Raw genomic sequence first — 26455 nt, 5'->3', positions numbered from 1 at the left:
TCCCACTTGAAATTCACTTCTCGCAGGCGGGTCCGGAACCAATTAACAGTGATAAACGAGGGACGACTGTATTTGTCTTATTTTGCACAAACAGTTATTTGTGGAATGCATCCACTGGCATTACATTAAAGGAAGAAGAATCCGTTCATTCATTAAACAAGATGTGATCTGACGATATTGTCACGCCACAAAGTCAGTAAAGAGTCCAAAAAACACCAACAAGCAGGGTGGAGTAGAAAGAACAGTCTTTAATGGCAGTTCCAAAGAATGCAGAGGCCACAAAGGGAAAAATACAACAAAAACAGATAATAAAATATATATATATATACAGTATATATATATACAGGCGGTATATATATATATATATACTAAAGTAATCTAAACTAAGGACTTCTGACAGGGTGCAGCTACCAGAATGACAGGAGGGCAACAAACAGAAGATAATGTAGCTACCACAAATATACCAATAAGCAGACAGGCAAAAGTCTTGGAGCAATCAGACAACCCCTTCCAGCTGACGCAGGTGGAGCTAAAAAGGTCTAGCAATAATAAGGAACACCTGTGGCTTGTCTGGTAGCTCCACCCATTCACTGAAATGAGAAAACACAATGAGCAAAGATGGAGAAACCAAATCCAAAATAAACAAAGAGAAATCAGTAAGGTGTTCACCTGCAGCAACTAAACAGTGTCACTGCAGAGCGTGACAGATATGATATTAGTTGATATCGGTATCAGTCATGAAGCGCTGGACAATATCGGTATTTTGGCTTTGGTTAAAAAGCCAATACCGCGCATCTCTAATAATGAGTAATGAGTAATGAATGATTTAGGTACGGCACTGTAGTGTGAAAAGGAAGTCAAGACTTTTGAATGCATGGCAATTGAATATTCATCAAATACATGCTTTTCACTTATTGAAGACAATAGTGTGTCCTCCCACTGTGGGGAGGGCACAATCATAAAATTTACTTTACACTTTAGGCTCTAACTGTATTTGCTCAAATGTTTATCTCTGACCAGACAGCATTTTAGCATGTTACATGAAAAATCACAAATGGCTATGCGCAATTAAAGGCAGGGTTGTCCAAGCTTTTTCCACATACTGAAAAACCAAAGGATGTGGGGGCCACTTTTAAATCTTTTTAAAATAACCCATGTAGATATGCGGAGACGTTTTTTTATATTTAAAAAAACAGCCTGCTTTTCATCTTTGTGTTATTGGTGACAGTGTATTATTAGTTTGAACTTTTCTCCTTATGTACTTTGACTACATTATCATTCACCTAAATTTCCTAAAATTGCAACTTTAGTCTTCTTATTCTTTTTTTGTTTGTTTCTTATAATATTACGTCTGTTAAAAAGTTACGTATTTTGTCTTTAATATTCACCTTTATGCTTTATTTTTCTCTTAATACTATGACCTTATTCTCCTAATATTTCGTCCTTTACATTGTATCTATATTATTATCACTGCTCTTTTTTCCATTTTCTGCTGCTGTTTTTTTAACTTTTCTTTTTTAATTGTGTTTTTAGAATGTACCGAGGGCCAATAAAAAGCAGTAAAAGGCCCCCGGGCCACACTTTGGGCACTCCTGGTGAACAGATTAAACAGCATGGCCTTAAAATGGTAAGAGTTTAGCATAGTGTTGGCCGTACAAAGGCATGTTGTTTGCATTGGTTGTTCCTCACAGCAACCAGCCAGCTATTGTCAGCAACACTAAAAGCCAGGACCATAAAAAGAGTTACTGAACCAAAATACACAGGTTTTGAAATCCATAAATTCCACAGCAGAAATGATATACTAAAGTCTTCAAAGTTTAAAAAAAAACATGAGTCGATGCCAAAAGAAACCTTGGTCTGACTCTATCAGTGCTACGTATCAAGAGAATGAAGCCTGAATTGTTTTCGAGCGTTTGTCTGTGTGAGACATAAAATGAGTTTCGGTATTAACCAAAAGAAACAAACATAACTGTCAGCATCAAGAAGTGATGACTGAATAACTCCAACATGTAACAGGCCTGTATCATTTCCTCTCAAGAGCACAATGTGTGCAATAGTTGAATTAAGTTGTTCCATTACTGAAAACAAAAATGTTTTGTCATTTCCCAACCGTTCCACCGGTATTCAGCAGATTTTTGTCTGCAAATACAAATAACATTAACAAATGCCAAGCATAATAACACAGGCAATGAAACAGGCAGTGAGCTCAAATTCAAGAGGCTGTGTTTTAAGGTCTTGGTTACCAAACTCAGTCCTTCAGGGAGCAATTGACGATGATAGATTTGTTTTCTTTCTCATTAATACTGTCTTGGTATTATCAACTTCTTGTTGTCCCTCCGCTCTCCCAGTGTCTTTTTGTATAATTAGACCTCTTTTTTTTCAAATGAACTGCCCTTATATTTCTTTCCTTTCTTTCTCTCTTCTATTCCTCCAACTCCTCTAATTCTCTAATCTAATTCCTGTGTATGCGACTCATTCAGAGGGCATATGACCCACCTCCGCAGACGCCTTCTCCTATTTCGGATAAACATTTACAATAAAAATAAACCAAGGATTAGATGCAGCTTCAGTAACACTCCCCTTCTCTCTTTAATTACCATCTTTCACTCACGACGAAGGAAGCCGACAACAGTTGCATTTGCTCATAAAGTAGCCAGAGCTAAACGTAGGAGTTGTCCAAAGTGCGGCCATTGGCTCGTTTTTTTTACCGGCCCGCGGCACATCGTCGAAATAAAGTGAAACACAAAAAAAATGACAGCAAAAATGGGGAAAAAAATGTAACAAGACAAAAGTGAAATGTTGATACTGATAACTAATAGTTGCGCAACACTTGAAAATGTTGAAAAAATGGATAAAAATATCAAAGTCAGCTCGCGGGGGGGTTTGGAGTTCACATTTCTTCGAGGTTGGCAGGTCTGGTGTCTGTGTCTGTCAAATACATTCATGTCTGCTGCCTTCCTTGGAAGTCAGTTTTCATAATGAAAATTCATGAATGGGTCCTATAAAACTTTTAGAGACAGGATGGCAATGTCACCATTCGTAAAGAACATTGGGCCAATGAAAGATTTTGTTACTATGAAACTGATTGTATGAAAGCAGTTGTTATGCCTATCAAATTCAATAGGGATGCGTAATAATTGATTAATACTAGTGATGTGTTAAACTCTGAAGGACAGCGAAACCTCGGTTAGTATCTGCCCTAGTTAGCATGTTATTTGGTTAACGTTGAAAATTTACGCTGCAATTTACGTGCATTCTCCGGTTAGCGTACAATATGGCGCGCGTTTCGTTGTGAGATTAATACAGAGTGAGTCAATCTGTATTTGTAATTTTTTTTTAATCAGAAAATGTCTTTCCTTGTTAGCATCCGATTAGCTAGCGAACAAAATGGCAACCAAAACCGGAAGTTACATTGCCCGTCTATAATGTCATCAGGGTTTCACTCTCAAAAATGTTAAAACAAAACCTATTTTTACAATTATAGTTTTACATACATAAAACAATTCTAAATGTACATAAATGAGGAATGACAGGGATAAATGAATATTTAAGGTTACTTTTACCTGCATCGAAGATGGGACTGTTCCCAAAGACACAATGTGGCAGCGAGATCAACCACCACCACCTTCCTGTTATTCCTTGAATGCGATAGTGTTCCTCACCTTCTCTGCCAAAATGCAGGTACTTGCAACTTTCTTTGGCTCGATTTTGGGACACTGCATTGAATTCAAGAAACAACTCATGTCAAAACAGGAAGGTTGATCTCGCTGCCACATCGCGTCTTTGGCAACAGTCGGCAAAAATCACGTCTTCAATGAAGGTATAAGTAACCTTAAATGTTAATTTATTTTATCCCTTTCATTCATCAATATGTATTTTGAATTGTTCTCTGCATGTAAAACTACAACTGTAAAACTATAAAAACATGTTTTGTGATAACATTTTTGACTTTCTGGAACGGATTTATTGGATTTACATTATTTCTTTATGGGAAAGATTGATTCAGTTAAGGTCCATTTCGCTTAGAGTCGGACCTCCTGGAACAGATTAATAATGATAAAAAAAAATAGCCAAGCTAATATACAACAACAGAAAAAAGTGAAATAAATGTGAAAATGGTGTTTCATACAATTGAAAAAGTAAAAACAATGAAACCATTAAAGCAAAAACACTACTTTAAGAATGAAAACTAATTCACAATTCAAACATGGCTCAGTTTACCATCGACCACTGATTCAGCAGACTGAGACTGACTGAGCAGTGCGCTTTGGCATTATGCACTTACCAAGGCGGAAGAAAAAGTAGTTCCCACCAACCGCATATCATTTAGGCAAGATGTCATTCATTTAGTGTTTCATAATTTGTCTTCCCATTAATGATATACAGTACCTCAAACTACTGAAGTAACAAAGTATCAATAGGAGGCATTGATATAAGTATCGATCCGCACATCAATTAATACATCGTTATGATTACTTGGATGCCACTAGAAGCAATGTCTCAATTAGTATGCGGTTAAAAATAGCAACGTGACATTTGATATGGGAACTTCAGTTACATCAGCTCTCTTCAATACAATAAGAGTTTCTCCCATTCTTTAAAAACATATAACATTACATTACATGTATTATAGAATATTAAAATGACTGACGAATTGAGCATTCCTTTTCTCCTCTCATTAATCAAGCAAATTCAGTCAAATTTCCTCTCGTAATAATGTGTCAGTGTTGCTTTAACTGGAATTTCCATACATCCACCCGTCCATTTTCTATGTCCCTTCTCCGGATTAGGGTCGCGGGGGTATGCTGGAGCCTATCCCAGCTGACTTCAGGCGACAGGCGGGGTACACCATGGACTGGTCGCCAGCCAATGGCAGGGCACATATAGACAAACAACCATTCACACTCACATTCATACCTATGGACAACTTAGAGTCTCCAATTAACCTAACATGCATGTTTTTGGAGAAAGCACACGCACGCACGGGGAGAACATGAAAACTCCACACAGAGATGCCCACTGGAGATTCAACCCCAGGTCTTCCTGATCTCCTGACTGTGACTGTGTGGCCAACCTGCTAACCACTAGACCACCGTGCGGCCCTAACTGGAATTTATATGACAAAATAAGATGAGCATTATTTTGTTTTGTTTTGTTTTTTATTTCACATGCTGGTCTTTCTTCTTGTATTATACTATATAATGTACTACACTCAAAATGGAATACATTCAATATGACTTGTTATGATGCTCTTTAAGCTTCATGTTAATGACTTTTTGAATCGAGCTCAGAGGAATGTGAGACTCTGGTAAGTGTTGCTTGATAGCATGACAAGGAGCTGATAAGACCGTGTAAACAAGAGTGTGTGAGCATTTTAGTGAGTGTGTTTTCTGACTTAAGATATCTGCCCATTAGTGCTTCACTGACCTGCCGACATTGGGTTGCATCACTCAGTAGGCACACACTAGCACAGAGGAGGCAACACAGCCAGCAGTTTTTCATGAACATAAGATTGTACAACAATCGTCTTTGAGAGATAATGGCAGGAAGATGCATAACCGGATTGCTGCTACTTTGTTTGACAGTGTTATCGACCTCCCTTTCTACATCTACAGAAGTCTGCAGCAACTCCCTCATACCTGGAGCTAAAGGTAAATGTGACCACTTAAAACTATTCCAATTCTGTGAAAGGCATTCATTCCTTAGTGTAGGCTTTAGCTAGACAAATACTTTCCCACGTCTTTATGAACTGCTATTTAAGCTGTTGACGTCTTGTAATTTGGTTGTCGTGTAAATGTCGGTATGTGGTCAAATGAAAAACGGAATGGAAAATTCTGAGGAAACACCAAGAATCATTTTCGAGGGGTTTATAGAGTTGATGATGAAGGTACCCAGCATGTAATGTCCTGTAGTTTAACTGCTACCCCACAGTCTTTTGGAGGGAATGCCTTTCCGTTTTATGACATCCAGTAGCTTATTCCCCTGCTGATTCAGACAGACCTAATAAAACACACACAAGGTGAAGTTAAGCATTCACTTCTTCAATTTTGGTCCGAGAGGACGCAAATGTGAAGTGAGATGACGTGGTGGAAGTGAGTTAGGAAGTTAAGACCTCTGTCTATGTGTACTGAACAAAATTCCCATTGTAACTTTGTATATTTAGACAGCTGCCACGATACCGAAGCGATTATTTGGACAAAGCTCTGCTAAAATATGACTGACCACAGAATTTGTCTCTCACATCCTGTGCACTCATGTTTTTATATTTTTAAAAGGTGTCATTTTTTTGTCAGGCATTTATCCAGTGTTATACACCCATCTGAATGCATCCTGTCATTGTTGCCATTGTACTACCATTTTTTCTACTACCTTCTAATTTTGCTTTCATATAGATGCACCAAGGGTTTTTTTATATACACATTTATACAGGGGGTATAAAAAAAGTAGACTCTCTAAAAAGTAGCCACTAAAGTTACAACTGAATATTTTCATGAAATGTCTATTTGCATATGTTGGCATGGACACCATCCTTCGGTCCATACCAACAGTTATTGCATAATTGCATGCATGACTGAACACAGGCCCGTTTTCTGGTGGGCAAAAAACAATTTTCCTCCAAAAAATTAAGATTAACCCTTTGTTTCACGCTATTTGCACTGGGGTAATGGATGTAAGTTTTTGTCAACTTATTCCTCAACATCACCCCCATTTCTTTGGATACACATTTGCGCTCTCCTCCGCATGTCCTGCACTGCTCTCTTGATCATTCCCCCCGGAGGATGTGAACTTCAGCTCTGATTCGCTGGTCAGTGACGTCGAGGTCATGCGGTGGTGTCATATACACTTATGATTTGAGATGGCCCCACAGAAAAAAGTCCAGCGGTGTCAGATCAGCTGACCTCGGGGGCCATTCCACTTGGCGGTTCAAAGCAATAACATGGTCACCAAAAAGCTCTGTCAGCCGGTCAGTTACAGTTCTCCCACCAAGCACGTGCCAACCGACCATTTCCTTGACGATGAAAACGTGGCATTCCTCTGAGAGTACGGACGACATGCTCATTCAACATTCGGAGATAATCGTCACCGTTGATGTTGTTGCGGGAAAAGTACGGTCCAACAATTAAGCCATTTCCGACAAGACCAATCTTTTCAGAATAATCTGGGTATGGCGGCGTAGAAGAACAAAAAATCTCATTTTGCATCACAGTTTATGAGTTTTCCTTATATTTTAACCCTTTTTTTGCCCACCGGAAAACCATTTTTATGTATTTTTATGTATTTTGTCTGAAATGCGGTGTTACTTTTTCATCGCTTTTCCACACAGGGCCATGTAGGTTTGGATGTTTTTTCTCCCTTAACAATAAAATGTTTCATTTAAAAACTGCACATTGTGTTCAGTTGTGTTATCATTGACTAATATTTCATTTTGTTTGACAATCTGAAACATTTAAGTGTGACAAACATGGAAAAAAATGAATCACGAAGGGAGCAAACACTGTATGTAGTATTCTGCAGTGGCCACTAGGTGTGAGTAATGTCACTGTAATGTTTGGTGAGACAAACACACACACCAGACTTGGCTGCCGGAACAACGAACTTTTATTGCAGGATTGAATGATCTCACATCAGCTACAATAATCCCTAATAAAAACTCTGTCTATTGTTGCTGTAGTAATCCACGCCAAGCTACAACTCTGAACCCCCAACGTCACTTCCTGTCTGCCGGCCACTCAACTCCCCTAGGGAACACGTTTGCAGCAACACACACGAGCACAAGTCTTATTTAGGTCATAAATGACCTATTTTCTGTTATTACGTCTACTATATCGGGTAATAAAGGGTTAAAATAATGTTAAATCCCACATTCAGAAGGGTTTTCTATGCTCTACCGTAACTACAAAAATATTACATTAATAAATAGGGAATCCTACTTTGCTGTAGTGCAGTTTTACAAAACTACAATGATATTGTTACAATAATATTTTGTGCTGAAAATTCAAAATTACTGATGGACTTCATCGGAGGGAAACAGCCAAAATGAAGTAATAGTCCCGTAAATGTTTTCATTTCAGTGGAAGAATGCATATGCAAAGAAGCCAGTAAGGCGCTCAGAAGTAAAATTAAATAATTAAATAAAAATAAAGTGACGTTAATATGCACCAGCACAGAGAGGTTTGTTGCTATCCTGCCTTTGTCCAGCACCCAGGCTACAAAGTGTTCTTGGCAGCCGCATTAGACATCACATTTTGCCAAAATCTCCCTTGCATGTACACCTCATTTGTCTTTGACTCCAAAAACTGTGTCATAAATAATACTTCACTGGAACCTTTGGTTTTAAAAGTGAAGTAGCCCTGGTATAAAGTACTGTACAAAAGGCTTTGACTACCACTTATTTTATCATTTCAATGTACTTTTTCACACCACTCATTTTGACATAATTACAGTAAATAATTATATTTTGGTTTTAAACAGAATGAACAAGCTGAGCGCGTTAACACAGACGAACCAATATGTCGCATTGTGACGAGGAAGAAGGGCGATCTGACCAACGCTTACTGAGGCGTTTGGTCGGTAAAGTAAATATAAACAAACAGTGCAAAATGGTGCGTGTTCACAGACAGTGTCGCTCGCTACATTGCAAAAGAAATGCAACCTTTGAATACTGTTTAAAAGCCAACATTTCGAGAAATGTTAGAAATGCTTGACAGACAGTACGAATTGCGTGGGGGAATGAATGTACATGTCACAAACAGCAATTCCTGAACTATATAACCAAGTGAAAGAAGACATTGAAGAAACATTGCATTTTACGCCACCGCCACAGATATGTGGCCCAGCTCAAATATGACCCCTACTTTAACAATAAACTTGCAGTTTAACAATAAACTACATAACTGCATGTGTTTTTCGTGCTTTTTTGTGTGTTTTCTTCTTAACAGAAAAACGGCCTATTTTTTATTGTTTTTGGTTATGATTGTGATTTTTGAAGTGCAATTTTTGATAAAATAAATTGAGAGTCATTTTTCTTTTCAGTGAGTTTTTTTGTTGGTTTAATTTATTATGTCTGTTTAATTTATTTAAAAACTCTTGACATTCCTATTACAATGTTAAATACTCTTGAGAAATTAAAGTTTATTGCTTTTGATATAATGTACTCTCATTATTATGGCATACAATTAATGAAAAAATAATCTACAAAATTTTGTCAATAATATCGATTATCAACAATAATTTCTAGCACAATTATCGTCAGCAAAATTTGGTATTGTGACAGGCCTAGTTGGGGCCCAGAATTCCTGGCTACATCCCTGCTATTGGCTATAAAAAGGAATAATAAAATCACTTTAATACAGACAAAAAACTATTTTACATACATTTTCAAGAGAACACACATCACTTGTGAAAGGATGATAAGGATGATCAGCCTTCTGATGTGAGAGTACATTGTTTGATGGAGCTTTGTCAAAAATTCTAGGTAGCATGTAGCAGTGAGAGAGCAGCCGGCGGAACCTGGTGTTTTCCACCGCTGAAAAAGGCTGGTCATCTAGTCCGATGAATTCAATTATTCAATTATTATTTGTATATGTGCTTAGCATTAGGACTGTCACTCACATCATTTTGGCTGCGTTAGCTACCGTTTGACTGATGCTGCACCTTCAGCCTTGAAAACTCTGCCAAGTGTTCTTCAAATGCTGTGCTGTATTAAATTAAAGCTATTTAACGTGCTACCCCTGGGAAATATTCCTCGTGGCATGTGTTACACAATACAAACTTTACATCACTCTCACAAATGTTGTTGATTAAGTTTGTTTGGGTTTGCCCTGTACAGTCTGAAGGAAAGGGAGGACGACCCTAAATTGCACTCAGGGCTCTCTACAGGCTTCAGGATGAAATAGCCTAAGCCACAGGTGATTGGTTTTTATGATCGACATTGAAATGCATTGATCGGCATGTGCCAGTCACATACTCTTCCACGGAAACTGACCGATACTGATACTGATCAGTGGCAGATCGATGGGAGCATCCCTAATGCAAACGTTTAAATGTTAATGCTGCTCAATTTTGGAATATTTTCTCAATTGGTTTGTTTGTTTGGTTGGTTCTTATGCTACCTATGCTTTCTGTGTATAAAAGGAGATCAAGGTGAGCTTGGAGAAGAGGGAGATCAGGGAAAACTGGGGAAAAGTGGACCTCCAGGACTTCCAGGTATCATGTTGAATTACAGTTCTTTGTCTTTTAAATTAACAGTCTTTGCACAATGTTGAAGGGTGTTCATTGTAGATTTCGCCTGACCCATTTCTTATGGACTGAAAGGAACAAAACTTATCAGAGTCATTAGTTGTTCTCTACATAGGCACCACCAATGATAACACAGTTCTCCCATTGCTTATGCTGTGCTCCTGGTGCTTGCACTTAAAAATGTCTTCATTGTTGAAAAATGTTGGACGTCAAGAGAGTAAGGGGTATGTGGACGCGTCGCATAGCCACAAGACCATGCTTCTGTGTGTGCAATATTGTGATGTAAACCAAGTCATTGTGTTGGAGGAGTCGGACCCCTTTGGTTAGCATACCGTGCCTCTTGGTTTTTATGGCCTCCGTCAATTGATTCATCGGTGATGCGTAGTGGGCTCGGGTTATTGTGGTAACGTTTGCAAGGGAATCCATCATCAAATCACTGTGCTGATCCAAAATAACTAAGCATGACCTTTCCCGTCATGGTTTGGACACTTGCCTTCTCCAAGGTGGTGGTGAGTGATAATGCTTCATCTGGGTTTTAGTCTCTGGATCATAGCGATGGAGCTATGTTCCATCCAGCGTGATTAGTCTTTGAAGAAGTCCTCCTGATTTTCTTGACACATGGCCAAAAGAGCTTGGCTATTTTGACTGTTGCTTTCCTGCTCCTGGAAACTTCTTAATATGAAAATGGCCATGAGGGATCAATTATATTTTTTTTCCACAGACCCCACATGATATCTTAGGCTAGTTGGCGAACCACCAGTGGTGGCAGTAACGGCATTAAAAATAACCACGTTAGTAACGCTGTTACTGTATTCTAGTAACGCGTATTCTAATTCATTACTATTTCAAATGTTACAATGCTGTTACTGTTACCTGCATGAAATGCATGATATCCACTGATATATAATGGCTGTTATCCACTCACTCATAGAGCTCTGATGTTAGCAAATGAGTTGAGTCTTTTGAATGTCTCTTTTAAGTGAACGACAATAACCAATTTGCAGATCATTCTTATATGCAGCTGGGAATCGGTTCTCATTGTTCACTTAAAAGACTCTAATTATCCACAAGCATCACATCACAGAGAAATACCTCAATGCAACAATGGCGAGCCAGAGTTGTCTGTAGAGTTAAAACTGTCGTTTTCAGGATAGAAGTACACGCACTACTTCAACATGTTTCGTCAACAGAGCAACAGATTGCCAACTTCCACCAATCAAAGGAGATGAACGTAGATATCAACACCATTGACAATCGCACCCCACTATACGGCAGAAACTACACCACACTGTCATCATCATGGAGTTCACCAACAGGGAATTCAAAACTACACTGCTGAAACAGGGAAAGAAGCTGACAAACGTCTACATGAATGGCCATCTGACAAAACGCAAAGCTGACATCGCCTAGAAAGCACGAGATTTGAGGAAGCAGGAAAAGATACAAAGCACTTAGAGCACCAACGGTAAAATCTACATCAAGCTATATGGAGGTCCAGGAGACGGCAGGAAGTGGATCCGGATATCAACAGGGGGAAAAAGGAAGAACTTTTTTGTTTGTTTTGTTTTTTGCTAAAAAAAATAAGTAATGATAATAGTGACAATAGTAATAATAATAATAATTATTATTATTATTATTAAGGCCGCACGGTGGTCTAGTGGTTAGCACGTTGGCAAACACAGGAACAGCCTGGAGATCGGGAAGACCTGGGTTCGATTCTCCCCTGGGCATTTCTGTGTGGAGTTTGCATGTTCTCCCCGTGTGCGCGTGGGTTTTCTCCGGGTACTCCGGCTTCCTCCCACATTCCAAAAACATGCAGGTGAGGTTAATTGGCGGCTCTAAATTGTCCATAGGTATGAAAGTGAGTGTGAATGGTTGTTTGTCTATATGTGCCCTGTGATTGGCTGGCGACCAGTCCAGGGTGTACCCCGCCTGTCGCCCGAAGTCAGCTGGGATAGGCTCCAGCATGCCCCCGTGACCCTAATGAGGATGAAGCGGTATAGAAAATGGATCGATGGATTATTATTATCACATTATGTGCTTTGATTGTATGGAAGAATAAGTAAACAGTGAATTAGCGCATGTTGGATACAGGAAGTGAACATATGTATTAGCAATTGATGTGATACGGGGAGTGTAGGATTAAATGAGCTCTGCTTCTTCCTACTCCTTTTCGGACATGTGGAATTGTGAATTGTAACATGAAGCATACGGTGTAAAATGTATGCATGTTCAAAATAAATTAAATCATAACCATCATTGATAAAAAGGTAAGAACATACATGTGAAGGTACATTATGTCCCACAGCAAAGTGTTTGTCCGCGTCATTAAACATCACTCAACGCCAAAGCTAAACTTGAATTACCTAAAATAGGAAGGTTTTTTAAAAAAGTAACACAATAATTATTTCTATGGTAACTAATTACAGTTATAAAGGAGTAACCCAATTACTAATTCAATTACAGTTTTTGGAATTTAACTTTAATTAAATACTTTTTTTAAAAGTAATTGCCCAACACTGGCGACCACCCTCTAAAATGGCAGCCTAAAATGTGGGCTGATGTCTCTTTATATCCTGCCTGGACAAAAAATAGGTCGCCACCTGGATTTAATTTAGCAAATAGGTAAGAGCCTCCCATTGGATAATTACTGCATGGCTGATTGTGTTTCAGCTGGCAACAAGTTATTTAACCCTAACTGATGCAGTGAGTTCTCATTGTTGAAAGACACATCCTGTGGTCGTGGAAAGGAATCTCTTTCTGAATGGTCAAATTATTGGCATGCATCAAGCATTGGAAAACATTTAAGGAGATTGCTCAAACTTCTAACATCAGGGTAACTGTCCAACGCATTATCAAAAAGTGGGGAAACTTTGCGCCAGGGTCCGACTCTCCCATTATCAATATGAGAAAAAACACAATCTTGGTGAAAAAGAATGCAACCTGGACAGAAATAAATGTTGTGACATTACAGAACGTTGTGGAAACGATCCCACGGCGAATGCATGCTGCAATCAAAGCTACAGTAAAGGCGGTCCAATGAAATATTAAAGTGCGTGACCTTTTTTGGGGGGGGCCCAGACAGTGTAGAATGCACGTTGCGGTTGCCGTGGAAAGGAAGTCAGTTCCACCGATGTCCAACCACATTTAAACTGACAATGCCAATCCTGCATCATAACACAGATCGTCCCCCTCAAAAGTCAATTTCTTCTCATCCAACATCTCCATCGGTATGCAGCCTCTCAAGTACGGGAACCTGAAAACCGTTTCATTCAACTGGCTGTACTAGTTACCATCCAAGACAGACCAACAAATACGAGTTCAGACTTGCAAATTATCACATAAACTGTAAAGGTATGTATTATTATACTATACATGTACAATTCCCTGCAATAACCAGTCATTAGGGTCGCCGGTATGCTGGAGCCTATCCAAGCTGTCTTCAGGCGAGAAGCGGGGTACACCCTTCACTGGTCGTCTTGACTGCGCATCCAGTATATACTAATTATATTAATTATAACTATTATAATTATAACAGCAGCAATACAGCAAATGGAAATGCAAGAAAACTCAAAATGTGCAGACTAATTTCTATAAAATAGGTCTCCTTATCAATTCCAAATATTTTAACAATTAACAATGTAACCATATTTGGTAAACCCCCCCCCCACCCCCCCGCTGTTCGCAATTGATACTTACCAGCCACGATATTAGGTACAACTGGAAATAAAACGAGATCCAACACAACAGCTGTTTAAAACTGCTGCCTTTACAAAGATAATAATTGTAAGCCGTGATGGTTTATTGCACTGCATCATACGGATACTGTAGCTGTCCAGTCCATTCTATCTTGTAAAGACAGAATTTGTGATGAAGCTCTTGTATTGGAGCCTGTCAAACTGTGTAAGTGTAGCTAAAATTGTGGCCTGCACAAACAAAAAAACACAGAGTCATACTGTACATTCAAACGTTTGGACACACAATATCAATCATCATCATGGCACCTGCGCACACACACACACATGCGCGCACACACAAACACACTGTGGACTGTCCCTAATTACTGGTAGCTTGTTTCTCTCCACAAATCTTCATTCAGTAAAGTCCTGAAAGTAAGTGAATGTAAATCATCTTCGAGTGATTTTACAGCGGAGTAGCCAACCATTTAAAGTGTGTTTACACTTACTGCAGCAACATCACAGCCTCCAACCATGATTCTTAGCTGCAGAATGACAGCAGCTCAACAGATGATGCATAAATTCCCTCTCTTAATTTAGGAGATTTTACAGGAAAGTGTGGCTTAATTTTGGAACGTTCAAAGGGACTACCGGACAGTTATTGCTCTGGAAACATAAACAATGTGTTGTTCTTGGTTTATGAATGTCAACAAATGTTGGTGGGCTTTTTTTTTTAACATACTCTAAACTGAGCTGTGAATTTGTTGTTGTGGAAGTTAATTGCTGTGTGGCCCCTTTTGGGAAAGCCAGCATTGAAGCACATGTTGACAAATGGAAATTGTGTCTCAGGACGTTAGTTTGATGGAAGCCAGGTCTCTATGTTCTGTCCACTGCAAGGGACACGTTCCAGCATTTGATCGTTACTGAGCAAACAAGCTAGAATACAAGAGTTCAGCTCAGGATTTCTGTCATAAAAGTCCCTTTAACATGTGTGTGATTCTGTTGATCTAGCCCTAGGTGGTTTCAAATGTGTCTCCCTCATGAAAAATGAGCCCTTCCACCTTGTTAATCCACTAGCAGCTGCATGGGGAATCCAGACGTTAAGCCGGTTGGAGGGTTTGGCCATTATAAAGAGCAACAGTAGTGATACGAAGAGCTGTTATCTGGAAGATGGATGGACGGTTTAACTGGCAAGTGTAAGCACAGGGAAAAATAACATTCATCGACTTTTAACAGTGGGAAGAGAAAACAACAGATCCAATTTCTTCATATAGCTGAGGAAAAAAAAAGACACAACAGGGTTCAATTGTCAAGATATGCTGGACGTAATGTGCAGCTGAAGTATTTTTAGTGACTTTAGATTTAGCATTTGACCGCTTCAGACGTTTCAACAATCCTCAGAAATCATCAAGAAAATGAACGTGTTAAATACTAGCGTGTTTGTGTGCGTCAAAGCTCTCATGGCAACAGGCCTCTTCAGTTTGTCAGTTCAAACATCATTCATCGCCAATAGTTTCCTGAGGAATTAATCACACTCCACACTAGGCTTGGGCTGGGTGAGGTTTCAAGGTATACCACGGTATGAAAAAGTCGTGGTTTGAAAACCACAAAAATTATCCGTCATACCGTTCCTGCGGGATGAGAGAAAGTGAAGGTCAGGAATCCCTCAGGTCGTGTGCAGTATCCCGACCCCTTCACCTGTGCACAACTCTGCAGACTGTATAAAGGCTGAAGTAGTCCCCCGAACCTTTCCCCCCCATCTACGGATCAAATCAGCTGTTTGGGAATACTTGACTATCGTACAAAATACGGCCACAGCTTGGAGGATGAAGTTCACCGAACATGCAAAACGTGCTTGCGGAGATTGGTAGCAAGAGGTGACACATCGAACACGATAGCACGGGAGCACCAGTCATTGCTATATGCTAAATTCAAGATGAAATTAGTGCTGTCTTAACACGAACTAGGTACTGTGTTGCTGTAGTGTTCGGTGAGACACACAAACACCAGACCAGATCGCCGGAACAACAGCTTTTATTGCAGGTTTGAATGATCTCACAATGAGCACAATAATTTCTAATAAAAACACAGGCTACTGACGCTGCAGTAACCCACGCCAAGCTACAACGCGACTCTGAACCGCCGACGTCACTTCCTGTCCGTCCAACATTCAGCTCCCCTAGGGAACACATTTATAGCAACGCACACAAGCACGAGTCTTACTTATGTCTTAGATGGCTTATTTACTCTCGTTATAAAAATGACTTCTGTGCCTTATTGACTAGATCGCATTGATTACATAATGTTTTCAGGTTATGAGTCTGTGCAATAACTTTTTATGCATCCTTTTTCCTCATTTGTACCTAATTTGCCACATGTGCCACCAATAAGCACTGTATCGTGGAATGTAGTGGTTTAGTTTTTGTATATTCCAGCTAACCAGCAAACACAAACCAACCAACAAGTCGCGGTGAAAACAATGGAATTGCACAACTGTGGTATTCTTCTGATTATTAATTATCTGAAACAAGAGAACAATTAACTAGCAACCAAAACAAAGGAGAAATATTCAAATGAAAAACAGACTGAACTGAACTAAGCACAAAATTCTTAAAAATGCCTTAAATGAACGAAACTAAAAAAAGATCTTGAACGCGCACCAACACACATGGGTTCTTTAGTAAGCACAGGGACGAATGAGGCATTTGATATCGTTGTTCATGGCTGCCATATTTCCGGAAAGATATAAAAAGAAACAAGATATCTCGCACACCATGTTTTCTGTATATCGTGTGCTGGGTGATAAAGTTATGATGGAATTTTCATACCAAAAATATCTTCTCCTCCTCTTCTTTCTCTTCATTGCCAGGAGCACCCGGAGAATTGGGGCTCAAAGGAGAGCTCGGTCCCATGGGAAAGATGGGACCAGGTGGAGACAAAGGTACAGTATGACAGTGAAGTCGTTGGATCTGAGAGGGTTCATGCACTCAAGCATAGTGCTTTACATTGCTGATAACAGCAGTGTTCTCTATTTATGAAAATGCGAGTATGTCTCTCTTATGTGCGACCCAGCATTTCAAACATCACAAGATTACCTCGTCCGAAAATTCTAAAAATGTGGCATGTCAAAGACAGGAATTTATTCATGTGTGTTATTGCAGCTTTCAGTGTTGTAGAACTAAACTGCATCATACTTACAACTGTTATATATACTGATATTCTTGTTATGTTATTTGGCATTTTGGAAAATACATTTTTTTCTACATATAATTTCAGAGAAATAAGAATAAGCAGAAACATGAATTTAATTTGTGAATACATGCTTATGGTAGTAACTTGGTTAGTGTTGCTGGGTGTACTTTTTTGGAACTACAGATTCGTGATAAGGGAATTTCCTTTAAGTAAGATTTATAAATTGAATTTTCGGAGTTGGAGCATAGAAAACCTGTTTACGACCTTCTAGAAACGGCCCTCTAGACATGAAATAACACCCCTTTACCCCTTAGCACTCATATTACCCAATACAGTAGACATAATAACAGAAAATAAGACATATGGACATGAATAAAACATTACAAAGACTCACGTCAGCTTTGTTTTTTTCTGGACAGCATGCTTTCTGCGGTGGCTATTGTCTCAGTGGTGCTGACACCACATCATGACAGCAGATGCTCAAAACACAGCATCAACATTTCCTAGCTCTCTTCTTCTATGGACTTATTTCCTAAAAGTTAGCTCTAACCCACCACTGCCCTCTATCGCCCACACTCTAAACAGCAGCTCAGAACCATACACCCGTTGCTATAGTAACATTACGGACATCTAGTGACCAGCGTAGAATACTATATATCACTTCTCTACAAATTCATCTTTTGAATGCCTTATTAGTATTTTTGTATTTGTATTTTTGCCACTTTCATGCTTGAACATGCTTAATTTATGGCAGGAATATGTCCAATTTTCTTACATATGCATATCTTTTGACTAATGATAGGCCCGATTCAACCACAAAAAAAAATATAATTTATTAATTAATTTATTTTGAAAACCCGTGACACAGTAAATCCGCAAAATTTGGAACCACAAAGTGGTTATATATGTGGTTACACATGTGGTTATGTACATATACCACAACACAAAAATATATACAGGTAGTCCTCGGTTTACGACGGTTTTAATTTTGGTCCACGGGACTCACTTGAGAACTAATTACAGTGCGCACCAGCACAGGAATATAGTGTGCACACTGATAAAGACTAACAATTCTTATTAGTTAACTTTTCGGACATTATGTCTCCCAAGCGGCAAAGAAAAGAAAAGCCATCACCATGGAAGATGGAGAGGCTCTGAGAGGAGACATGCCCACCAATATTGGCTGCACTTTTGCTCCCAACAGCTTGACTCTCAAGATCATCATTAAGAATAAACATTGACTGCTAATGAATGCTGGCGGGGTCATGGATTCTGTGCACTGTTACGAGAAGAAGAGGAGGTTATGCTTCCAGACTAGACTAGACAATATTTTAAAAGGTGGAAATGCCGTGACAACCACAGGGATAAAAGTAAGGAGTTCTATTTTTTTTACTGTTTCAATTAATTTCTGTATTTCATCTTTTTATTGCTACATTTTAGACAATATGTCGTTCATGTCCTCCATGTATAGTGTGAGTGACTTAGGAGTTAATTTAGGTATAATTTAGGTATAAATTCCAGCTTACACTAAAACGCGACTGACATCACAGTCTAGGAACAGAACTCGTTCGTAACCCGAGTACCACCTGCAATAAGCAACCACTTTGTGGTTTGTTGACATTCGTTATTTGTATTTCCCCATTTCCTTGTATGTTAGGTTATCCCTCAGAAAAATAATTTACGTCATGCTATTGTGCTCCCACCTGGGTGGTTGATGGTTTAATTTAAAAAGTTACTGTTCCCCTGCCTTTGTGAGCAATCGCTTTTCTCCGTATTCATTAGGTTTAATATGCTTACAGGAAAAGTGGCTTTGCATCAGGAAAACATAAAACACCTGGAACAAAGTTCCTTTTCAGGGGTAGCGTTGGCTTGTGTCAGAGTTAGACAATCGTCAAGTTCCCAAATAACACTTTTTACAGGACTGCATAATCACCTTGTACATACAATTAATAAATGATGTAATTATGCATAATTGCTTAGAATACATTGAAACATACATGTACTGTACCAATATGTAGTTCATATATATATCAAATCAAAACGTTGGTGTATTTATTTTCAAATTTGAGGGTACTGTATAAAATTTACAACTAATCCAATACTGATACTCCATTTTCATTTTTCACCTGTGCATGTGCACTTTCAGTGTCAATACATTGGCCATCACTATTCATTTTGATGGTCAGACAAATTGGAACGTCAACTCTACAATACTCATGTGATACCGCCATCTATTGGTCTTATTATATCAGTGCAACAAAATCCAATCTGATTAACCAAACTGTCAAGAAAAGTAGTGAAGTCAGTGAGTACACAGATGGGATTGTCACTATTAATTCAGTTGTATATGGTTAAAAAGTGCAACTATGAATAGGAACCACCGGGCCAATAAAATGAACATTCTGAGCCAATGACTCTCTAACATTACTTTGAGGCAGCAGGTAAACCACTCAATTTGCTTGGGACACACTAAGGGAGCAACTGTTGCTGCTGATCTAAATACCAGTGGTATTTGTAGAACAATGGACACATATTTTAACGTTCATCCACTTCGTGATGGGATGCAAGGGTGAACTCGGCTAGTCTTACAAATTTTGACGACGGTTATATGGAGTTTGGTTTTATTGAGAACAATGATGGAAGGCGCTTGCAAATGAATCCATGAAGCCGATGTTCACTTTCTGACATCATTTTGATCAGATGCAGTCGGTAAAAATGACATTGTTATCATTTTGCTGAAGTTGGACCGATCAGGTACGCGTTAAACTAAAAGTTTGAGAATCCCTGGTATAGAGTATATTTGAATCAAACTATTACCTATTAAAGATAAGGTTAACTAAAGTTATATGTCATATATTTTTCTGTAGGGGACAAAGGAGACACAGGTTTGGATGGACCGTCTGGTTTGAAGGGGAAAACAGGTATGAAATGTTGACGTTATTGTAGCAGTTCAACATGAATACAGTAGTTATATGCTCACTGGTGTTAGGTCCCTGGAGATTAGCAGATTTCTAGTCAAAAACTTTTTTTGTTGTTGTTGCAAAACTCGCCAGGACCGCACAGTAGCCTAGCATGGCGGCTGCACAATCAGGAGATGTGGGTTCATATTAGGGCTGCAACTAATGATTATTTTAATCTATTAATCGGTCGATTATGTTTTCGATTAATTGATGAATCAGATTTTAAAAAACACATTTTTAATTTCCGCCTCTTCATTCAAAAATAAAAGATTTGAACTGACAAAGCAAACAAGAGTACAAACACCAGGTTGCAGAGTGAATATTCTGTTAAAATGTTAAATAATACATCTAAATGTTTGTCAAACAGCTTCAGTAAATGTACACAAAAATACAATCATGATCATTTTCTTAGTTGATTAATCTGAAGCTTGTTCTTTCAATTAATGGAGTAAGCCGTTAGGCCAGTGGTCCCCAACCCCCGGGCCGCGGCCTGGTATCGGGCTGTGGGTCATTTGGCACCGGGCCGCACAGAAAAAGAATCATTTCCATTTTCATTTTTTTTATCATTTTTATTTTTTGTCAAACAGCGATGTAATAATCTTTCTGGAAACATTAGGCTGGAACCTGAACTGGTGGATGGTGGGTCGGCATTCATTTTGTGCTTTTAATTTGATGTTATTCATGTCTTAGTTTTACACAATACATAATAAATAAGATAAATTAGATGGCTATAATGTAGGGCCCCCCCCCCTCCCCCCCCTCCCTCCCCTCCCCCCTCCCTCCAGTCCGTGGGAGATTTGTGAGAACACAAGCCGGTCCGTGGGTCAAAAAAGGTTGGGGACCACTGGGTTAGGCCATAGATGGACCAAATGAATATGAAGCAAACACCTACAGTTAATGGTTGGGTCCACAACATATCAGAAAAGAGGCAAAAATGCCCATCACTGTTTTCCAAAGTCAAAGATGATATGTGTGAATATCTCGTTTTGGCTAAAACACAAAGATAATATGGCAGCTTTCATGGATGATTAAGGAAATTAAAACATATTCACATTTGAGAGGCTGAAATCAGAGGTTATTTACATATTTAAATCAAAAAATGATTAATCGATTTCCAAAATGATCAATTATCAAAGTTATCAATTACTTGGGTAATCAATTAACCATTGATTAATCGATGGATTAACCAGCGATTAATCATTGCAGCCCTAGTTCATATTTCCATTGGAACATCTCTGTGTGGAGTATGCATGTTCTCCCCGTGCATGTGTGGGTTTTTTCCAGTTACGCCAACCTTCTCCCACATTCCAAAAATATGCATGTTAGGCTAATTAACAGAAAAAAAGATGGCGCAACCCATCACTACCATGCAGTTACAATCTGGTCTCAAAATTCTAAAGTTAATACATGATCGTAAATTGTTATTAGAAGTACAATTTGCAAGCAGTGTGGATTATGCAGCATGTGAGGAACGACTGCATCATGTTGGACTGCAGGTCAGCAGAGCTGCGTACCAGCTCTAGCCTTCTTCTCTCAGTCATATTACATTAACATTCATTAGTGGTGAGTACCAATGCATTTTACCATTTAAAATGTGTTTCATTATGCTTCTAAATCAAACTGTTTGACTTTTTACGTGCTACTCCGGCAAGATATTTTTCATGGCATGTTTTTCAGGCTGCAAAATATATCGCTCTCACAAACGACAAGTAAGTTCCACACAGCGGACATGATTGTTTTGGGTTTGGCACGCCTGCACAGTGTGAAGGAAAGTGGGCGGGAGACGCTCGCTACAGGCTGCATGCTGCAATAGTACGGGTCAGAGGTGATCGGCTTTTGTGATCGCCATTGAAAGGCACTTATTGGCATACAGCGATCACATGCTTTGTCACGAAACTCTGTCGATTTTGATTGGTGGCCGATCGATCGAAGCATCCCTACCAATAATTACAACACTTTTATTGCCAATGTTGATCTGAAATTCTCAAGCTATGCAGGTTTTGGAGGTGGAGGAGCGAGGCATACGTACGGTGGCACCTCAATGCAGCAGTATTTATCCAAGTTGTTTCCATTATTTGCATTTTTCTCACTATTTGCTGGTGGTCTCGGAACGTAATCCCCGCGAATAGCAGGTATCTACTATACCTACAGTAGTATTCTATTACTCTTTTTGACCATACTCAGTTGAACTGCAAGAATGGAATAAATAATAAGTATGCGGAATAATAGCTTTGCTTTGTAGGCCCATAATGATGCTCTCTCTAACACATTACCTGTATCCAATTAACCAGGCACTACATGTGACTGTGAAAGGTACAAGAGAATGATGGGACGGATGGATGTTCATGTAGGCAAGCTGAGGAATGCAGTCAAGTTTGTCAAAAATGGTGAGTGTGACCCTTAAGATTCAAGAAAGGATGCGAGCTACATTGCCCATAAGCGTGAATGTGCGTGTGAATGGTTGTTTGTATGTACAGTATGGTGACCAGTCTAGGACGTACCATGCCTCTTGTCCAGTATGTATTGCAAACGGAAAGATTAATTTTAAAATGTGTAAATGTTAGGGGTGTCTCGAGCCACCCGACCCACGAGACGAGCGATTAGGTCCACAAGAACGAGATGAGATTCTAACATTCATTTTAAGGAAAGTGCAATGAAAAAATATGGCGGTACAAAAAAACTTTATTTAACCGAGTCACAAAACATTGCATGTATGCTTTTGAAATGTTTACTGTCCAACAAATTGATATTAAAACGATATTATAGTCAACGTTTTTTGAGCCCAAATATTATGTATAATAATAATTATTAATAATATATCATAGTAATGCAATATTTTGTTTAATATGTCATCTTTCACTCTGTAAAGTTGTGGAATTGCTGCTTTTTCCAGAAGGGAAAACTGGGTGGGGTGGAAATGTTTAGGTGGGCAAGCTCATTTTGTTTATGTAGCCACCACTTTCATGTTGATGAGCTCACCTTGCTCCCACACAAGGCCTGTGGCTTTTGGCTTTGCATTTATTTTTTTTCCTCCTAATTTCTACTACATTACCTTACATTGCTCATCCCGAGGCTCCGCTCTTTTGTTGTGTGTATGCGAGACAAAGTGTCTGTATATCCGGCAAGAGGCCTCACTCCGTCTCACAACGTCTCAAGCCGTTCTATGGTGCTGAACCAATGCACAGAGTGAACTCTCTTCCTGTATGTTTGGAGGCGAGAGACAAGGGAAACAGACATACTGAATGGAGGCGGCCAAAATTATCTATTTAATTAATGTAGTTCATTTATTATGTGATTAATGAATTAATGTATTATTGCATTTTTATCACATTTCTTGTCACGTCACCCCAAGTAAATATATTTCAAATGTGATCCTCTCTGTTATTGTCCAGTCATGCTGGGCTTAACAGAAAATGAAGAGCACTACTACCTGCTGGTGAAGGAGCCCAAAAATTTCAAGGAGGCCTCGTCCAACTGCAAGCTGCGAGGCGGCACCCTGGCCATGCCGGACACCATCAACAGCAACCGCCTCATGGCAGACTATGTTGGTCAGGCAGGACTCACAAGAGTTTACATCGGAGTGCAGGCTCCCAACAGGGACACAGTAAGTAACAATACACTATGTAGGGCAGGTGAATCCAACAAAAAGTTAGTTGAATCAGAACAGAACAGGTGAGACCCCACACAAACAAGTTGAAACTTTTTTTTTCTTTTGTCTTGTCCAGACATTAGGGCAGATAGTATTGTTGATCTAAATGTCCTTACATGCTAATATGTGGGTGGCGTCTGGTATAGAACAGTTGGTAACTTGTGAATTTGTGTCTTGAGACACTGCCTCAGTTTTGAAAGGTATTGATAGCCACATGCCGATCATGTGTTTTATATGGAAATGGTGATTGGTGGCCGATCAATCCCTAAAGCAGGGGTCTCAAACTCAATTTACCTGAGGCCCGCTGGAGATAGGGTGTGATTGTGGCTGGGCCACATGAAGTATTGGGTATAGGGCTGGGAATCTCAGGGTACCCCACAATACGTTACGATACGCGATGCACGGCTCCCGATAATGATAAAATCTCGATACAGTGATAGGGTGAAACAAAAAAAGAAATACATTTCATAGTTTGTATTTTGCTGCATTCAGCTGGGATAGGCTCCAGCTTACTCATGACCCTAATGAAGACAAGCTATATAAAACGGGTTGAAGTGCAGCATATTTTAACCAGACTACAAGCAGCAATGGTACAAAAAGAATGAGGATGTTTTAGCAACATAAGTGTAAACAGGATTTTAGTTTCTGTGTCTGAAAAACAGAAAAGCTATTTTAAACTCATTCAGAAAACACAACATGTCATGTCTCTCAAGTAGACCAAATAAAGTAGAATCATATCAAAAATAAATATTTTTTATAGCATTTACACTACTCCTCCATGTGTAGTCGCGGGCCGCGAAATATGAACCGGCGTGCCACAAATGGCCCGCGGGCCGCGTGTTTGAGACCCCTGCCCTAAAGCATCCCTAAATGTAATAACACACAATGACATAACACATTCATCAAGTCATGTGTCAAAAGTTACATTTTTTGTAATTTCATCCTGCAGGTGCCTTTTTTTTTTTACAGAATTAATATCAACACAGCTGAAGTCATAAGATTCATAGGCTTTGGGGATGCCGGTCAACAGGTTTCTCCTATTTGTTGTCAACAGGGTGGAACAAACAGCTCACAGAATGTACTCTCCAGTCCACTCCGGGGGTTTGCAGCTTGGAGTCAGGATGAGGAGCTCAGTTCTTCTAGCTCCAACTCAAGCTGTGTGGAGCTGCTCAGCACTGGGACATGGGGGCATGTGCAGTGTGACACTGCCATGTTTTTCATCTGTGAGTTTCCAAAAAGCAGGAGAAGAAGAGGAGGGGGCGCAAGAGAGGACACCTACACATCATCTTAAGTCATTACTCAGACTGTCATGCAAGTACAGTTAAATAAAAATAAATAATGTATCATGAATGCTCTCACATTTTAAATATTTCATTATTTTTTACATTATGTATATTCATTTCCTTCTCCACATAATTAAAAGCCCCTGCAGCTGATGGATCTGAGTGTGGCCCAAATGGCCTGAGATTGAATTTAAGGAATTTGGGTTTGGACTGCCATGTCAAGGACTTGCATATTTAAAAAGTTCAATCACTTTATGGATTGGTAGAATATCTAAAAATGAATTAAATGTATTATAATTGAAACCATGCAAGACCTATTATATAAAGACCAAATGTCACACACGAGCCAAGACTGTCATTCACTTGGTGTTGAACTTGAGGAATGAACAAAAAAAAGGAAGGAATGAACTTTCATAATCTTGCACTCTTATGCTTAGTGATTTCCTGTTATTGCATACAGGAAATTAAGAGAGTTTTGCTGACTCTTCTGTCATGTTATCATCTTAAACTTGGTTCTCAAAGTTTTTACAGTCGCATACCCCTTCAGACTTTGGACTTGCAGCCATGTACCTCCTACTGCTGCACACTTAAAAAAACAAACCATTTTTACACTTCATTAAATTGAAATATTAAACATGACGAATTGGTTAATTAATTTTATAGTAAGTAATTCTGGTTCAAAAATTTGTATTGTGCATGGTCCCATTTTGATAAAAGCTTGACATGAGCACTGATACATAGATAAGATGTGAATTTCACTTGTAGATTACTGAATTATCTAAAGTATTCGTTCGACATTTCGTTTATTTCAGATGTTGGGCTCCTTCCCTTTGAATGAGTTGAACTTGAGCTTCACTTTAGTCCACTTGCAATAGCTATAATTGAACTCTGCATATCAATTTGTTACCAAGTTGAAAGGGAAAGTTGAACAAAAATGATAAAGCAGTATCCAAAGTGCAAAAATACATACAAGCAGCGATAAAACCTCATTTTTTAGGGGAATTTCCGCTCTCTCATCCCGACATGCACATACGTTGCAGGTTTTCAAGTGCGGGGATTGGAACACTAATATAAGTAAAACCTTAATCAATAAAACCTGATAAAAATCAATAAAACCTTAATACACAACATAATAATCAAACTTACTTACTTATTCATTCATATAACTCACACAGAGAAATGAAGAACTTCATGCGGTGTGTCCTTTCTTTCTGCTCTGACGGTGCGCTCGGTGCTATACGGCGTTCAGGTGCGCTCGTAATTGTGATGTTCAGCGATAGTTGTTTTTCATTTGTATTCACGTCCCCCCGGGGTACCCCACTTTGGAAACCTAGAGGATCAGTCTGCCTTAGTGAATAAAACACACAACCCAAATGCCATGTTTGAATGCGCGTGTAAAGTGGAGTCTTATTTGTTCTTGAGAACGATACACATTGATAATCAATCTGTCAGGTT

The 26455-nt window shown here is 39.1% G+C and overlaps 1 protein-coding gene across 2 annotated transcripts; it reads left to right on the top strand.

Moving 5' to 3' along the window:
- Nucleotides 1–5407: 5407 nt before the first annotated feature.
- colec10 (collectin sub-family member 10 (C-type lectin)) lies at nucleotides 5408–25542 on the top strand. Of its 2 annotated transcripts, XM_054781738.1 has the most exons (7): nucleotides 5410–5651; nucleotides 10135–10206; nucleotides 16786–16857; nucleotides 19976–20029; nucleotides 22360–22455; nucleotides 23461–23672; nucleotides 24772–25536. In XM_054781738.1, the coding sequence occupies exons 1-7, from the start codon at nucleotides 5540–5542 to the stop codon at nucleotides 25006–25008; spliced, it is 855 nt and encodes a 284-aa protein (XP_054637713.1). In that variant the 5' UTR covers nucleotides 5410–5539; the 3' UTR covers nucleotides 25009–25536. The 2 variants fall into 2 exon arrangements, with proteins under 2 accessions (XP_054637714.1, XP_054637713.1); XM_054781739.1 differs by lacking the exon at nucleotides 10135–10206 and having other exon boundaries at nucleotides 5408–5651; nucleotides 24772–25542.
- Nucleotides 25543–26455: the final 913 nt, after the last annotated feature.

Source organism: Dunckerocampus dactyliophorus, chromosome 7 (genome assembly GCF_027744805.1).
Source record: "Dunckerocampus dactyliophorus isolate RoL2022-P2 chromosome 7, RoL_Ddac_1.1, whole genome shotgun sequence".
NCBI lineage: Eukaryota > Metazoa > Chordata > Actinopteri > Syngnathiformes > Syngnathidae > Dunckerocampus > Dunckerocampus dactyliophorus.
Note: the sequence above shows the minus strand (reverse complement) of the source record. Positions and strands in the feature narration are given on the sequence as shown.

Coding starts and splice junctions, on each gene's coding strand:
- colec10 (XM_054781738.1), top strand. CDS start 5,540: ATGGCAGGAAGATGCATAACCGGATTGCTGCTACTTTGTTTGACAGTG. Junction 5,652..10,134: donor CCTCATACCTGGAGCTAAAG/GTAAATGTGACC, acceptor TGTGTATAAAAG/GAGATCAAGGTGAGCTTGGA. Junction 22,456..23,460: donor AGTCAAGTTTGTCAAAAATG/GTGAGTGTGACC, acceptor GTTATTGTCCAG/TCATGCTGGGCTTAACAGAA.